The 16,953-nt window shown below is 40.2% G+C and overlaps 1 protein-coding gene across 2 annotated transcripts in view; it reads right to left on the reverse strand.

Moving 5' to 3' along the window:
• Window positions 1-1,430: 1,430 nt before the first annotated feature.
• Window positions 1,431-16,953, reverse strand: part of ZNF317 (zinc finger protein 317) — a 29,981-nt gene continuing 14,458 nt past the window's right edge. Inside the window, exons 2-7 of one of the 2 annotated variants that reach the window (XM_079915453.1) lie at window positions 12,617-12,742; window positions 11,892-12,031; window positions 11,287-11,413; window positions 10,617-10,712; window positions 10,043-10,125; window positions 1,431-9,552 (exon numbers count right to left, since the gene is read on the reverse strand). In XM_079915453.1, coding sequence (XP_079771579.1) covers window positions 8,233-9,552; window positions 10,043-10,125; window positions 10,617-10,712; window positions 11,287-11,413; window positions 11,892-12,031; window positions 12,617-12,647 — 1,797 coding nt within the window. In that variant the 5' untranslated portion in view covers window positions 12,648-12,742 and the 3' untranslated portion in view covers window positions 1,431-8,232. The remainder of the gene's footprint in view (window positions 9,553-10,042; window positions 10,126-10,616; window positions 10,713-11,286; window positions 11,414-11,891; window positions 12,032-12,616; window positions 12,743-16,953) is intronic. The other variant, XM_079915454.1, reaches the window with a different exon arrangement.

The following is a 16,953-nucleotide window of genomic DNA, read 5'->3' on the forward strand; positions in this document are numbered from 1 at the left end:
CCAAAAGATAAAAATTAAAGTTAAACAAACCCAAATAAATTTGAAAGGCTGCAAAAATAAGTAAATAAATAAAATTTAAAAAACAGTCTCTAGAAGAACCCAAGAACAGGGAAGATAAAAATAAGGACACTGGAGGATACTTTAGCCTCTGACACAATAGCTACACAATCAGCAAACACAGGCTAACTTCTAGCTAGAAAAACATTAAGCACATTAAAGGACTATCTACTGCGGTTCACTTTACCCAACACATCATGTCAAGATTTCAACAAAAAAACTGCAAGCCGTATTAAAAGGCAAGGAAAAAAGAAAAGAAACAGTCTAAAACAAGAAAGCAAGCATCAGAACCAGACTCAGTTATGGCAGAGATTTTGGAATTACCAGACTGGGAATTTTAATTAACTGTGGTTAATATGGTATGGGTTCTAATGGATAAAGGGAATATGTAAGAACAAATGGGTAATGTAAGCAGAGAAATGGAAATTTTAAGAAAGAATCAAGGACTTCCCTGGTGGCTCAGTGGTTAAGAATCTGCCTGCCAATGCAGGGGACACGGGTGCAAGCCCTGGTCCGGGAAGATCCCACATGCCGTGGAATAGCTAAGCCCATGCTCCACAACTACTGAGCCTGCACTCTAGAGCCTGTGCAACTACTGAGCCTGCGTGCCACAACTACTGAAGCCCGCGCACCTAGAGCCCGTGCTCCGCAGCAAGAGAAGCCACCGCAATGAGAAGCCCGTGCACTGCAACGAAGAGTAGCCCCCGCTCGCCGCAACTAGAGAAAGCCCGCGCACAGCAACGAAGACCCAACGCAGCCAAAAATAAAAAAATTTAAATTTAAATTAAAAAAAAGAAAGAATCAAAGGAAATGCTAAAAATAAAAAACACTATATCAGAAATGAAGAATGCTATCAAAGGATGGGCTCAATAGACTGGATGTGGCTGAAGAAAGAATGATCAGTGAGCTTGAAGATACAGCAGTGAAACTTTCAAAACTGAAATGCAAAGAAAAATATGAAAAGAAAAACAATATCCAAGAACTGCAGGACAATTTACAAAAGGTGTAAATGCATATAATGGGAATACCAGAAGGAGAAGAATGAGAGAAAAGAACAGAATATTTGAAGTAATAACGGATGAGAATTTTCCAAAATTAATGACAGATAGCAAACCACCACAGATACAGGAAACTAAGAGATCATCAATACAAACGGGATCAATAGAAAAAAGGAAAAAAAAAGCCTAGATCTAGGCATATTATATTCAAATTGCAGAATAACCAACATAAAATAAACCTAGACTTTACTAACAAAAACAAAAAGGGTTCTTGTACCTGGATACTTTTTTTTTTTTTTGTGGTACGCGGGCCTCTCACTGCTGTGGCCTCTCCCGTTGCGGAGCACAGGCTCTGGACACGCCGGCTCAGCGGCCATGGCTCACAGGCCCAGTCACTCTGCGGCACGTGGGATCCTCCCGGACCAGGGCACGAACCCGTGTCCCCTGCATCGGCAGGCGGACTCTCAACCACTGCGCCACCAGAGAAGCCCTGTACCTGGATATTTAAAAACCTTATTAACTCCTAAGTGAAAGTAAAAATACAAACTGAAATTACAGAACTGTAAAGAAATGATGATAATCAAAACTACATATTAGAATCTATGGGATGCATTCAAATCAGTGAGCAGAGGAAAATTCACTGCACAAAACACTTGTGAACGAAATGAAAGATTAAGAATAAATTAATTACTATTAAGAAAAAAAAAACCTAGAAAAAGAAAAATAAACCAAAAGAAAGCATAAGGAAGTAGTGGAGATAAAAGCAGAAATTAATGAGGAAGAGACTTCCCTGGTGGTCCAGTGGGTAAGATTCCACACTCCCATTGCAGGGGGCCCAGGTTTGATCCCTGGTCGGGGAACTAAGATCTCACCTGCATGCCGCAACTAAGAAGTCTGCATGTCACAACTAAAGATCCTGCATGCTGCAACTAAGACCCGGTACAGCCTAAATAAATAAGTAATAAGAAGAAATTAATTCCATTTTTTTCAAAAAAACAAATAAACCACTAGCTTATTTGATGCACGAAATGAGAAAGCAAATATAGAAAAAATAAGAGGTGATGACCACTGAATCAAAAAATATTTTTAAAATCATATAACCACTTTGCTGACCTCTATGTTAAATGAACAATTTCCTAGGAAAATACAGATTACCAGTGCTGACTCCATTCAGGTTAGAAAGCTTAAAACAGACTAATTTCCATTAAAGAAATAAAGTTCCTAAGAAAACAAACCACTAAAAAGCACTCCACCCCGATGGTTTCACAAAGAATTCTACCAAATCTTCTAAAAACCACATAGTCTTAATGCTGTACAAATTATTCCAGAGCATTGAAAAGGAGGCAAAAATTCCTAATTCCTCTCATGAAGCAGCCATAATACTAATACCCAAACCAGACAGACAGTACTAAGAAACCACACATCAATTATTCATGAATACCAATGCAAAATTCTAAACAAAATACTAGCAAACAGAATCCAACAACACATTAAGAAAATAATATACCATGGCCAATAAAATTCATTCTAGGGACACAAAATCTGTTGAGTATTGAGAAATTTATTAATATCATATACTATATTGATAAATCAGAGGAAGAGAATCACAATCCTCCTCATTGATCTTCAGAAAAACTTGCACAAAATACAATACCCATTCATAGTAAAACATTCAAGAACACAGGATACCTTCTCAATATGATAAAATATACAGTTGACCCCTGAACAACATAGGTTTGAACTGCATGGGTCCACTTATACATGGATTTTTTTTTTCTCAAAAATTATGTACTACCATACTATATAATCTGCAACTGAATCCTTGGATGTGGAACCATGGATATGGAGGGCAAACAGTAAAGTTATACATGGATTTTCTGTGTGGAGGGTCGGTGTCCCTAACCCCCACGTTGTTCAAGGGTCAACTGTACACCTTAGTTCTAAAGAACATTTATCTTAATGAATGGAAAAACAATAGGGGCATTACCTCTAGAACAAGGCAAGAATGCCCTCTATTATCATACTAGAGGTACTAGCCAATGCAATCAGACAATCAAAAACAATAAGAGGCATAAGAGTTGATAAACAAGCAAAGCTCACTCAGTTTGCAGATGATACGATAGTATACCTGGAAAATCCCAGAAAATAAATAATAAAATGAACTCAAAAAATGAAAGAATTCAGTGAAGTATCAAATTATAAAATCAAGATACAAAATTAATAGCTCTCATATACAGAAACTGTGAAGAGAAAACATAATGGTAGAGAAAATTTAATTTACAATGTAATATTAAATACTTAGGGAAAACCTAACAAGAATGTAGAAAACTTTTACAAAGCAAATTCTTAAACATTCCTGACATACACTAAAGTAGACTTGAACTAATCGGAAGACATCCCCTGTTCTTGGATAAGATGACAACATTATAGAGATATTAATTCCCCCAAGTTAATTTATAAGTTATAAATTCAAGGCAAAGCCAATAAAAATACCAACAAGCTAATTTTATGGAGTTGGACAAGATAATAGACAAGTACATATACCTCCCTCCCCGCACACACACATGCATACAAGAATACCTAGAAAAACACTTAAAAAGAAAAACCATGAGGGGGAACTAGTCCATCCAGACATTGAAACTTATTATAAAGCCTCTGATTTATAATTTAAACACTGTGGCATGGTGTGTGAACAAACAGACCAATAGAATAGAATAAAGTCCAAATTTAGACCCAAGACATATGGAATTCAGTATATGACAAAGGTGAAAAATCCCTAGGGTAAAGATGTACTTTTAAAATAAATGATGCTGAGTTAATATGGAAAAAAAAAACCTTAATCCTCCCTCACACAATAACACAAAAAATCAATTCCAAGGGGTAGATCTAAATGTGTATACTAAAACAATAAAACCTATAGAAAAAAATGTGAAACATCTTCTTGCCTTCAGGGTAGGTAAATGTTTCTTACACAGGAACAGAAGAATGATGCCCATAAAGATTAGATGACATTCGGTATGTCTGGTGTTGTGTTGTGCATTTGCTTTGTGTCTGTGTGGGAAATGGTAGGGTATTATTAATATTATGGTCCCCTACCTCCAAGATCAATTCCAAAAATAATTTTATTAATCCTAAGACTGTAACTGTGGAAATAAAATGGCTTTTCAGTCCTGTGTTGCCAAAAAAAAAAAATTAGGTGACATTAAAATCAAGAACTCATTTAATCAGAAGACACCAATTAAAACACTGAAGAGATAAGCCAGAGTGGGAAAAATTACTTGCAAAACGTATCCAGCCATAGGGCCCACATCTGGAATATATAAATCAGTAAGAAAAAGGCAGGCAACTTTAGTATCATCTGATCCAACTCCATAAAATAGCCTGTTGAAAAACAAATTTGTACAACCACTTTGGAAAATTGGCATCATCTATGAAATATGCATCCCATGTGATCCAGTGATTTCAGTCCAGGGTATACACCCAAGAGAAATATATGCACTTATGCACTATCAGAAATACTAAAATATGCTCACAGCAGCATTATTTACAATAGCCCCAAGCTGAAAAGACAAATGTCCATCAACACAAACTGCTTAAATAAATGGAATATTCAAACAATGGAACCCAATAAAATGTATTACTATCTAGAGGTCCTCACAAAAATACTGGGCAAATTAAGACAAACACTAAAGAACGTATACTGTTTGGCTCCATTTGCATAGGGTTCAAAAACAAAAATCCAAGCCATGTTGTCAGAGTTAGAATATAAGTCACTTGTGAGGGGTAAGGAAAGGTTTGTTATGTGGACAAAGCGAGAAGGGGTTATCAGAAATGAGAGTAAAACATTTTTCTTGCCTGTTTACACGGATGTGTTCATGTGATAATTTAGCTGTATGAGTTAAGCACTTTTCTGCATTTCAGTAAAACCTGTTTTAAATGTTACCACACAGGTATCATTACACAAACACTGCAGAAACAACTGTGGCATTAAGATAAAATGAACATGCAGACTTTACAACCCAGCAATTTCACACTCCTGGAATAACTCAGCAACGCTCCAGAAGGCATGTACACAATTTCTTAAAGCAGCATTGTTCCTAACTGGGAAAAGTGGAAATAGTCCAGGCAACTAACTGTACATCAGCACTAGTTAAACAAATTGTGGGATGAAAATACAAAAGAAACTACAGCCACATTCAACGTGACTCTAAAAACACCCCTACTACTAATAATCTGGACTCTGTTACATTTAACTTGAACTTTGCAATGACCTTCTAACAGGTTCCTGTTTGCATCTTGTCCCTCTATTTAGCCTATCAACCCATAAGCCACTATGTTCCTCTAAAAACAGAAATTGAATGGCTGTCACTTCTCTGTCCAAAATCCTCCACTGACTTTCCACACTGAGAAAGAAAGGCAAAGTCCTTCCAGTTAACCCACAAGATGCTGCAGTGAACAGGACCTCAATCCAGCTCTGACCTCAACAACTTCTGCAACTCCCAAGCTTGCCTGACTCCAGTCACACTGGCCCCTCTGTCCCAAGCAAAATTCTTTTTCATGACCTTTGAACTGCCGAGGGTGCTCTTCCCCACATTACAACATGGTGCACACTGGCAGTGAATTTACATCTCTACTCAAATGTCCCCTTAAAAGAAAGGCTTTCACTATCCATCCAATAGTTCCACTGAACCCCCGCATCCCTCTCATCATCACCATGCTTAAGTTTCCCAGCACTGAACTGACCACCACCTGATATACAATATATTTACTCATTTGTTTATCACGTGCCTTAATCCCAAGTAGAATGTGATCACCATGAAGGCAAAAATCCTGACTCACTGCTATAGATTCAGGGCACAAAACAGGGCCTGACATAAGAGAGTATGGACTTAAAACACAGACACTACTACTCGTTATTGAGCTGACCTCACACAAGCACCCTTAAACTTCCTTGCCTCAGACTGCCCATATGCAAAAGGGAGTTACTGGTGGTACCTACTTCTTAGAGCTTTTGTGAAAACTAATACACTTATTTCAACACAAGTCAAGAAGTAATGTTTAAGTACATCAGGGATTTGAAATACAACTTAAAAACATGGTTTAAGGATTTTTAAAACCCATATCCAACAATTAAAAGTATAAGTAGATTATACCCACACATATAGCAGCTCTCCAACCTCACTAATGACCAGATGTATGGGTTACAGATAGCATCCAGCTGGGTACAGTGGAACCCTCCTGCCACCAATAAAACAATTATTAAATAGATTAAACAATCAAATATCCAAAATAGCTTAAACCAATAATCAGTTTTCTTTTTTCTCATGTAATAGGAAGTCTGGAAACAACAAATCCAGGACTATTGCAGACACTCAAAGAAGCCACGGGGGAAGCCAGGATCATTGTGATTTTTCTGCGGTTATCTCCCCCTTCAGCCTGTGGCTTGCATCCTCACGGTCATAAGATGCACCTTTAACACAAGATACTGAATCTCTTTTCAAGGTAAGAAGTAATGAGAAGAGCAAGGAAAAAAAAATGTAGAGAAGAATCTAGGCAAGAATGACTCTTTTTCAAAAGCTTTTTTACAGCCCATACAGTGATATGTGCTTATTTGTCAATGGCCAGGCTGTGGACATGGACTGTACTAGCTTCAGGAAAACCTGTAAGAGATTTTTAAAAATAGCACACCTTACTAATCAGACAAAACTTGGACTTTCTTGATATAAAAGAATATGAGATACTGAAGGAGCAACTATATGTTACTCTTGGCTGGATGGGAGGCCAAAAACATTCCAAAGGATCAATCTGATGAAGACATCCTGCTCTGATCACAACTGTATTTGAATTAGATACTTGTAACAAACAGGTACTAAAAATACCCACATGTTACACAGCATATAACACTATTCTAAAAAATTCCATCGGTCAAGTAAGTTGTCCAAAAGGAAATGAAGACATATCGAGAATGAAATTCTAGTAAAAATACTATATACAAACCTTCTGTGATGGGGCATAAGGGTTATTTGGAAGAGCATAATCTTAAAATTAAAGATTTAAAAATTCATGAGCTGGGGTCCACTTTCATGATGAAAGACTGATAAGTGCAATTCCACATTTACTAAGAAATCCCACTGGGGAGTGAATTCTCATATGCACAAGTGACAGGGCTGTGGATGAAATTATCTCCACATAGGGATTGTCTGCAGTGTGGGTTCTCATGTGTTTCCTGAAAGAATTACACAGATTATAATTTTGAAGTTTTAAATAGAAATTTCTCCTAGTGTGAGTACCCACGCGTTTCATAAAAAATGGAGGGATTGTTGGCTAAGGTTTCTCAACCTCAACAATACTGACATTTTGGGGCACATAATTTCTCTCTCTTGGGGGAAGCCTCCTGTCCACTGCAGGATATTTAACAGCATCCCTGATGTTTCCCAAAACATGCCAGTGGCACCTTCCCAGCTTTGACAACCAAAAATGTCTCCAGACATTGCCAAGTGTCTCCCAGGGAGCAAAGTTAGCCCCAGTTGAGAACCACTGCTGTAGACCAAGGACAGGCAATTTTTTTCTGTAAAGGGCCAGACAGTATTTTAAACTTTGTCGAGCACACATGATCTCTGGCACATATTTTTCTTCTTAAAAATGCAACAAATATTCTCAGCTTGCCAGCTGTACAAAAACAGACAGCTGGCCATAGTTTGCCCACCCATTACCGACTTTCCCATGTTCCTTATTTCATAGGTTTTTCTCTTCAGTGATTTCTCTCATGAGGAATACAGTGAGACCAGGAAAGGTCTGTCCAGTCTTGGAATTTACAGAGATCCTCCCTGGTGGGCTTACTCTTGTGCCAAGGAGGTACAAGGTGATGCTAAAGTCATTTTGACATTAAATATCAGACTAGGGTTTCTCCCCCTAAGTTCTCGTTTGTTGAGAGCTAAACGTACACTGACGGCTTCTTCACACCACAAACACATGTTTTCTCAACTATCTTGAGTTCTCACACTATCTCCAAAGTGATGTGGAAAAACCCAAGTCTTTCCACAGTTATTACACAAATTGGATTTCTCCCAAGTTAACACATATTCTTTTGTGCCCAGTGAGATGAGTTCATCAAGGCTTCCTGCCTTCCTTACACCTGCCAGGTCTGCGCTCTCATGTTTCTCTTTAAAGAGATGTGTTACTGGAGCCTTTTCCACACTGATGATGTGAAGAGCTTCTCTCCTCGGTGTGTCTTCACGTGACTCCTGAGGGATGAGTGATCACTGAAGGCTTTCCCGCAGACCAGGCACTCGTAGGGCTTCTCCCCAGTGTGTATCCTCCGGTGCACATTAAGGTTTGAGCAGATGCTAAAGGCTTTCCCACAGTGATCACACTCATAAGGCTTCTCTCCTGTGTGACTCCTCATGTGTGTCTTAAGGGTCGACTGGTTTCTGAAGGCCCTCCCACACTGTCTGCATTCAACATGCTTCTTTACGAGATGAATGCTCATGTGCCTCCTCCGCGATAAATAATCACCAAAGACCTTACCGCAGGTGGCACACTCGTAGCGCCTCTCTTGAGTGTGTATTTTTCTGTGCGCAGTTAGGTTGGAGCTTGCACTGAAGGCTTTCCCACAGAGATCGCACCCATACGGTTTCTCTCCAGTGTGGGAATTCATGTGTGTCTTAAGGATGGACTGGTTTCTGAAGGCTTTCCCACACTGTCTACATTCAACAGGTTTCTTTACAATGTGAATTCTCATGTGTTTTCTCCGTGAGAGGAGGTCCCCAAAGGATTTCCCGCACTCTTTACACTCGTATGTTTTCTCTACCATGTGGTTCTTCTTGTGCAAGTTAAAGTTGGACTTCCATCGGAAGGCTTTTCCACACTGTGTGCATTCGTAGGGTTTCTCTCCAGTGTGGTTCCTGACGTGCTCTTTGAGATGTGAGGGATGCTGGAAAGCTTTCCCACAGTCGTGACATTCGTAGGGTCTCTCTCCAGTGTGTGTTCTTCTGTGTGCAATGAGATGGCAGCTCCTGCCATATGCCTTCCCACATTCATCACACTTATAAGGTCTCTCCCCAGTGTGAACTCTCATGTGTATCTTCAGTGAGGAGAGGGTTCGGAATGCATTTCCACACTGACTGCAGTCAAACGGCTTCTCTGTGAGGTGAGTTCTTGCATGACTCCTAAGAGCTGAGGGGTCATTGAAAGCTTTCCCACAGGCATTGCACTCATAGGGTTTCTCCCCAGTGTGTATTCTCCTGTGCCGTGTAAGGGAAGCACTCGTGGTGAAGGCTTTTTGGCACTGATGACATTCATGCATTTTCCTCCCATTGTAAATGTTCACATGTTGGGTTACATGAGATCTATTCTTGAAAGTCACCCCACAGTCCCGGCGGTGATAAGGCCTCTTGCTAGTGTGCCTTCCCATTTGCTGAGTAAGGTGAGCACCCATGCTGAAGACGTCAAACAGGTTAGCATATTCACTGGATTTCTCTCCAAGCCGACTGCTTTCCTGTTGATGAAGAGAGAGGGTTGACTCAGGCATTTCCCATATTCATTAAATTCCTTAGACTACCCCTACATAAACTGGCATAAATAGAAGCGCATCATTATGACTAATGATGTCATAATTTGCAGTGCAAAAGTACTGCTCCTGCCTTATTTGGACTCCATCAAAGAAAACAAGTGAATGCTATGCTCTGAGGCTCCATGTGTATAACTTTCACAACGATTTTTACATATACTTTGTTAACTGTTTAAAACTCAATTAAGCCCCAACACTCAACATCTGAGACACAGTTATAGAAATATTTACTCACTGGAACTTTAAGTGAAGAGGTTTGGGGTCAGGTTTTAGGGTTTTCCCCAAATCGGTAATATTCAGTGTCTCTGACACTGTTTCCTCTTGGGGACCTGCCTGGTTTTGAACTGCTTTTCTAACTCAGGCTGCCCCTGTCCTCTCCCAATATGGAAGATCCAGAATTATCCCAAGGAAATCTTACCATTGTCACACCATGAGATGTTTCCTTCCCAAAAATATCTTCCATAAGAATTGACCATTTGGTTTTAGATGGAGTCTCCCAATCTGAAACAAATTGGGAAAATATTAACTTGCTGGAGGAAGAAAATGGTGGGATGATGGTGACAAAAACAGAGGTGGCTTTCTTTGCAAATATTAACCCTAAAGAAGGAAAGGGAATATGAAAGGGGAGAACACACATGAGTAAAAATGACTGAAAAATCTGGTTATGTGAGATATTTGGCAATGACAAGGGTAGAAATTTAAGCTGACTCACTAAGAAGCACCTCTTCAAAGAATGACATTGATAATGACATTAAGAGTGAGATCAGGAATGTTGAGTAGGAAAGAATGGGACGAAGAACCCATTTGGACACATGTCGAATTTAAAGAAGAAGGGACATGGAGACCAAAAGAATTGTGAGAGGATGGAGGGACAGTGAAAGAGAAAGAGCATTTTCAGATTTCCCTGGGTGACGTTTCCTCATGGATCTCTGTCATCCCAATCACTGGAAAGAGCAGATTCTCAAAAGCACTTGTGTCTGCCTGGTGCTTACCGGGACAAGGGCCTTGGTGAAGTTCCTGCTCCTCTGTCCTCAGCTCCTCTTCTTGCTCCAAGTGGGAGATGAGGCTGGGTTTGCTCACCTGACACCCTACTCACGGGGAAAGACACATGTTGAGGGAGGATCGTGCAGAGGACAACCCCTTCCATTAGTCTGGGGTCAGTGTTTTGGTCTTCAGTGCTCTGAAGATGGACAAGTCTGACTTAGGAGCAGCAAAATGATGGTGCCACATTTCTAAGGAACACAGTGAAAGGCTTTCATAAAACACAAAACCACAAATACCCACACATTTTGCCCTTCAAAAGAATGAGGATTTTGTTTTTCTTTTTGGCCGTGGCGCATGGCTTGTAGGATCTTACTTCTCCGACCAGGGGTTGAACCCGTGCCCTTGGCAGTGAAAGCTCAGAGTTCTAACCACTGGACTGCCAGGGTTGAGGACGTCTTAACTCAGAAAGCTATGACCAAGCTCAGACACACTTGACAACCTCCAAGGGCAATACAATGGACAGGTCTCAATAGCCAAGGTACCATCAAGGCAGGCACCAGGTCGGCTTGTTCATAACTGTGTTCCGAATCCCCACACAGTTCCTGGGTCACAGCAAGTACTTACAACAAAAACATTTCATTCATGAACGAATAAATGAAGAAATGCTGCCAGTCTTACCCACTGAGGCAAGGTTGCTATAGTTCTCCAGCATCACATCTTTGTACAGTTTTCTCTGAGAAGAATCCAGCAAGGGCCACTCCTTCTCAGTGAAGTCCACGGCAACATCCTGGAAAGTCACTGATTTCTGTAACACCACACACATTTGGGGTCGGTGAGAACCCAGCCTGTATGTGTTCCAAGATGGCTGAGGCTAAAGATTACACAGGAGAGACTCTAAACACAGGATTTTCAATATGGGGATCTGGGGTCTAAACATTTACTCTAGAAGTCACTCAGATGTCTTCTCTTCCAATGAGAAATCTCATGAGATAATCTCATTGCTTCAAACGCAACTCTGACATGGGATCAAACCTACTTCCACTCCAAACCTGGCCTGAGAGCTTTGAGCTATACTATGAGAGAAACACCTGTTATATAAGTCATTTCCCCTAACATCCCTGATACCAGGACAGCCTCACCAACTTCTCCTGCTCTTCCTCTTGCACCCTGATCATGCATTGATCAGCCTGGATAAAGATCTAAAAGAATCCTAACATGTGATGTTGTGGGCATCCTAGGGAAGTGCCTCCTCCACCCTCAGGGGCCTTAAGATCTTGGTGTACCTGGGAACCAACACTGGTTGATGTATGAGGCTCCAGGCCATTGCATGCAAACAGCTCCACATCCTGGGGACAGGAATGGTCTTTTGAAGAAAGAGGAATTTCTGACTCATGGACATAGGCAGGCTCCTGGTTGGACATAGCTAGAGAAAAGAGGACCCATGAGGATTAAAGCCCACCTGACATTCGCAGATCAGGAAACAGTCTCACACTAACGATATGTGTGCAGTGCACATGCCCCAATCTCACATTCCCTCACACACTCACTCACACACACTGTTGTGCAACAAGCCAGAAAAGCCCTGCTCTACTCAAGGACAGGAAAAAGGGTGGTGGGCCTACATAGCCATAAAGATAATGATATATATTCTCAATTTATGGGTAAAGAAATAGAAGCTCTGAGATAGAGCTGTTACTTCATCCAGACTTATCAAAATAATAAATGGGATGCCGCAGGGTTACCAATGACCAGTATCCCTCCTTACACAGCAACTACAAACACTCCCTGCCTCACCCAAACTCACAAAGACCCTGAATCAGACACAGTCACCTGGGGAGCTCTCAGGACTTCACTCACTCCCACCCCCGTTCAGTTCATGTATCCTCCTCCACTTCTAACCTGGCAGCCCTCCCACTAGCTGTGCACATCCTTGCCCTCAGTGGAGGGGCAGGGGCCACTGGCCACTGAAGCTTGATTTCTGAGGGGATTCATCACCCGAAGAACTTACCACATGTGGGAGACAGACCAAGAGCTGCCATCCTCCGAGAATGATAGTAAATTTGCCTGAATGAAAGCAGGGCACTGGCACCAGAAAGCTACTCTCTCGCTCTCATGGGACTCTTGGAGCAGGCATCTGTAGTAAATGAGAAAAAGACTACTAGGTGTAGCCAAAGGCTTTCTGTCTCTCCCACTAACAGGACAATTCTGACTTTTGTTTTTCAGTGTTTCCTCTTTGGAGCAGCCTGTCTCAGCTTGGGCCTTAACCCTGCTTAGGTAAAACCTCCAGGCAATGTGGCGGAGGTCCCTGACCTACCTCAAGTAAGATTCAGATTCACTCTCTCAAGTAATTTGTTCCCAGTTACAATTCTGTTAAACTCTGTCACTCATTGAACACTTGGGCCCCAGACTTCTTCAACTTCAAGGCACAGTCCTCCTGGCTTAGGATGGCTCCAGCTTCCATGAGGACTGGTCCATCTGGACCATGTGTTCTGATCACCAATGCCTTTTGGCCCCCCACTCCACAACAACATACACACCTGTGGGCCACAGCCCAGGCCTTGTCATCACCAGAAGCAGATTCACTTCACAAACAATGATTCAGAAATTTGCCCTCTGGACAAAACCTCCTACACAACATGCTTCTCACTTAAACTCTACCACTTAGAGGGGATTCCAGGCCACCCAGGCTTCTACCACCTTGCTCCCTAACAGCAAATTCTTCTTCACTGCCCCACCTATTCAGCTGAGAGATCCATCATGTTCCATCACTTCTACAAATTTTTGTCCAAATTCCTTTAATCCTCTACCTAGTATACCCTCAATGAGCAAAAGACCAGTCTGGGATGATTCCAACCATCTGTTTCCTCCCTGAAGGTACCTGGAAACACCAGTCCGCACACACCCAGTCACACTAGCAGCTTTCAAAACAGTCACTAACCTTGAAGGAGCATCTATACTAAAGAAAAGCATAAGTGGTAACCCAATCTCCCCAAAACCATGTAAAAATCTCACCAGTTTTTCTAAACCCCAAACTGTCTTACATGACCCTTGCTTTCAGCAAATAATCTTGCATTTCATTTCACAGTAATCACAACAAAAAAAACATAACTCAGCAAAGAACTGGAAAATGAAACTTAAAAAATACTTTCATTTATAATAGCATAAAACATATAAGGCACATAGGAATAAACAAATAAAAGCTGTGAGACCATGCTGGAAGAAATAAAAAACCTAAATAAGTGAGGAGCTATATCACTTTCATGGGCTGCAAGAGTCAATATTGTTAAGGTATTCACTCTCCCCAAATTCATCTGCAGATACAACGCAGTCATCACCAAAATCTCAGCAGGTTATATTCTAGACATTGACAAACAAAATCTAAAATGGGTACCAAAATGCAGAAGATCTAGAAGAGCCAGAACAATGTTAAGAAAGAAAAATAAACTTGGAAGATTCCTATTACTAACTTTACTACAGTAATGAAGAGCTGTTGGAATAAGTATAGACAAAAAGGTCAATGGAACAAAACAGAAATAGACCTACATGTGCATAGTCAAATGATTTTCAATAAGGGAATAAAGAAATTCATTAGGGAAAGTGGTCTTTTTAATAAATAGTGCTGAGACAGCACCCTTCTATAGTTGATAGATGGGATGCTGCCCAATTCATAAATCGCCTAAGAAAGCCAATTAGATCTTCAAATTAGGAAAAAAACAAGGTGCTGCAAGAACTTAATGGACAAAAAGGAACTTTGACCTCCATTATCACTGAATACACAAAAATTTGAATTAAAAAAAACCTTTTTGAGATAACTCAGACATGAAAAAGTAAAATCCAGAGAACACTTTAACAACATTGAGTTACACAACATTTTAGACTAGACACAAATGGAACTAAACATTAAAAAAAATCAATAATTAGACTTTACCAAAATTAAAAATTTTTAGTCATCAAATGACATTATTAAGAAAATAGGGGCTTCCCTGGTGGCACAGTGGTTAAGAATCCGCCTGCCAATGCAGGGAACATGGGTTTTAGCCCTAGTCCAGGAAGATCCCACATGCTGCGGAGCAACTAAGCCCGTGTGCCACAACTACTGAGCCTGAGCTCTACAGCCCGCAAGCCACACTACTGAGCCCACGTGCCACAACTACTGAAGCCTACATACCTAGAGCCCATGCTCTGCAACAAGAGAAGCCACGACAATGAGAAGCCTGGGCACCACCACCGCAACTAGAGAAAGCCCGCGCATGGCAACGAAGACCCAAAACAGCCAAAAATAAATAAATAAATAAGTTTATTTTTTTAAAAAAAGAAAGAAAATAAATAGGCAAGCCACAGATTGAGGAAAAAAGATATTTGCAGTACGTACACCTGACAAAGAATTCACATTCAGACTACATAAAGAACTCCTACAAAACAATAATAATAAAAAATTTAAAAAAACTCAACAAGGGCTACACTTAGACACTTCACAAAATTAAATAAGTGAGGAACAATAAGCATGACAAGTTACTCAAAATCATTAGTCATCAGATGGATGCAAATTAAAACTAATGGTATAACATTTTAACCCACCAGAGCAGCCAAAATTAAGACTATAAACACTAAATGGTGGCAAGGATACAGCATACCCAAAACTCTCACATACTAAAGGTGGGGGTGTGAAATGGTTCAATCACTTTGGAAAACAATGAGCCAGTTTCTTAAAAAGTATACCTATCACTTGACTCAGCAATTCCACTCCTAGATATTTACCCAAGAGAAAAATTTTATAACATGTCCACAAAGATTCATATAAAAATGGTCATAGCAATCTGATTCTTAATAGCCCCAAAGTGTAAGCAATCTAAATATCCATCAACAAAAGAATGAATAAGCAAACTGTGGTATGTAGAGTGGAATACTACTCATCAATGAAAAGAAACTACTGAGACACACAACATGGATGAACTTCTATAATGCTGACCAACAGAAGCGAGACCAAAAAAAAGCTCTATAACTCCTATTCCACAAATAGGTGAAATTTATTAAGGTCAATAGCAAAATGTGTTTATTTAAGTCAATAAAAGGAAAAAAGTTGGTCGCCTCCTTGCAGGAATATGATATGGTGGTAGAATGAGAAGCAAGAGGGAACTTTCTGGGGCAACTGAAATATTTTATTATTTTTTTCAGTTAGTGGCTATACAATGTACACCGTGTCAAAAAATTCATCAAACTGATCATCTGAGATATGTGCATTTTCTTGAATGTAAATTATACTCTACTTTAAAAAAGTTAAGTGGAGTCTTTCTTACTTTCATGTCTCCAGTTACACAAAAATTCCTCCCACAACTGACCTACGACTCCTATTACCAGTAAGATGTCTGCCCTCCCTCCCTTCTAAAGCCAACCTCTTCAGATCTGCCTCAGCTACACTTAGTCCTCCCTCCAGAGCAAAAGCTTATAAAGACAGTCCACACTATCTCCCTAATACAGTGTACCTAATGTCAATTACCATCATCTCCATCTTCACAGAAAATACAATTACTCCTGTGTCCTGTGTCAGTGGAATCCAGTAAGTGCATTTCAGTCTTAGATCCTCAGCAAAATTTGATGTCTATTTTCTTCGAGAATCATTCTCTTTCTAGGCTTCTATATAACTCTCTCCCTAGTTCTCTCTCTACTTCTCTTGATACTCTGTCAAGGTTTTTTCAGAAGGTCTCCTTCTACCATTAAAGGCTGGATTTGCTCAAGAATCAGCCCTTACCCTATTGCTCTTCATACTCTGTGCTTTGCCAAGGCTTCCCTTAATGTCCCTTAATTTTCATCTCTAACACTCAAGGTCCAATATGAATTCAAAATCATATTCTCACTGCCTACTAACAGCCACCAAAGAACATCTCATACAAAAGCCTGTTGAGCCTGTGTTTCTGGGCTCAACGAAGAGAATCAGTAGCCAGCCCTCTGGCCGCTCACAAGAGGGAGGTGAGGTATGGGAATATATGTATGCATATAGCCGATTCACTTTGTTATACAGCAAAAAACCAACACAACATTGTAAAGCAATTATACTCCAATAAAGATGAGGGGGGAAAAAAAGCTACAACTTAACTGCTCCATTCCATGGCTCTAATCACTTACAAACTAAAGAAAAATCCACACAACCTTCTTCACATTAAAAATTTAAGTTATTATTTTCATATGAAAAAACTTGGCTTTCTCTGTTAGCTGACTCTCTTTCTCCTACAAAACCTGTCACAATGTATTTTTATGTTTTTACTCCCTTGTTTTTATTTCCTTGTTTTATACTCTGTTTCCTAAACTATATAGGAAACTAGAAGAGTGCACCACTGTACTCAGGTC

Source organism: Stenella coeruleoalba (genome assembly GCF_951394435.1).
Source record: "Stenella coeruleoalba genome assembly, chromosome: 3".
Classification (NCBI taxonomy): domain Eukaryota; kingdom Metazoa; phylum Chordata; class Mammalia; order Artiodactyla; family Delphinidae; genus Stenella; species Stenella coeruleoalba.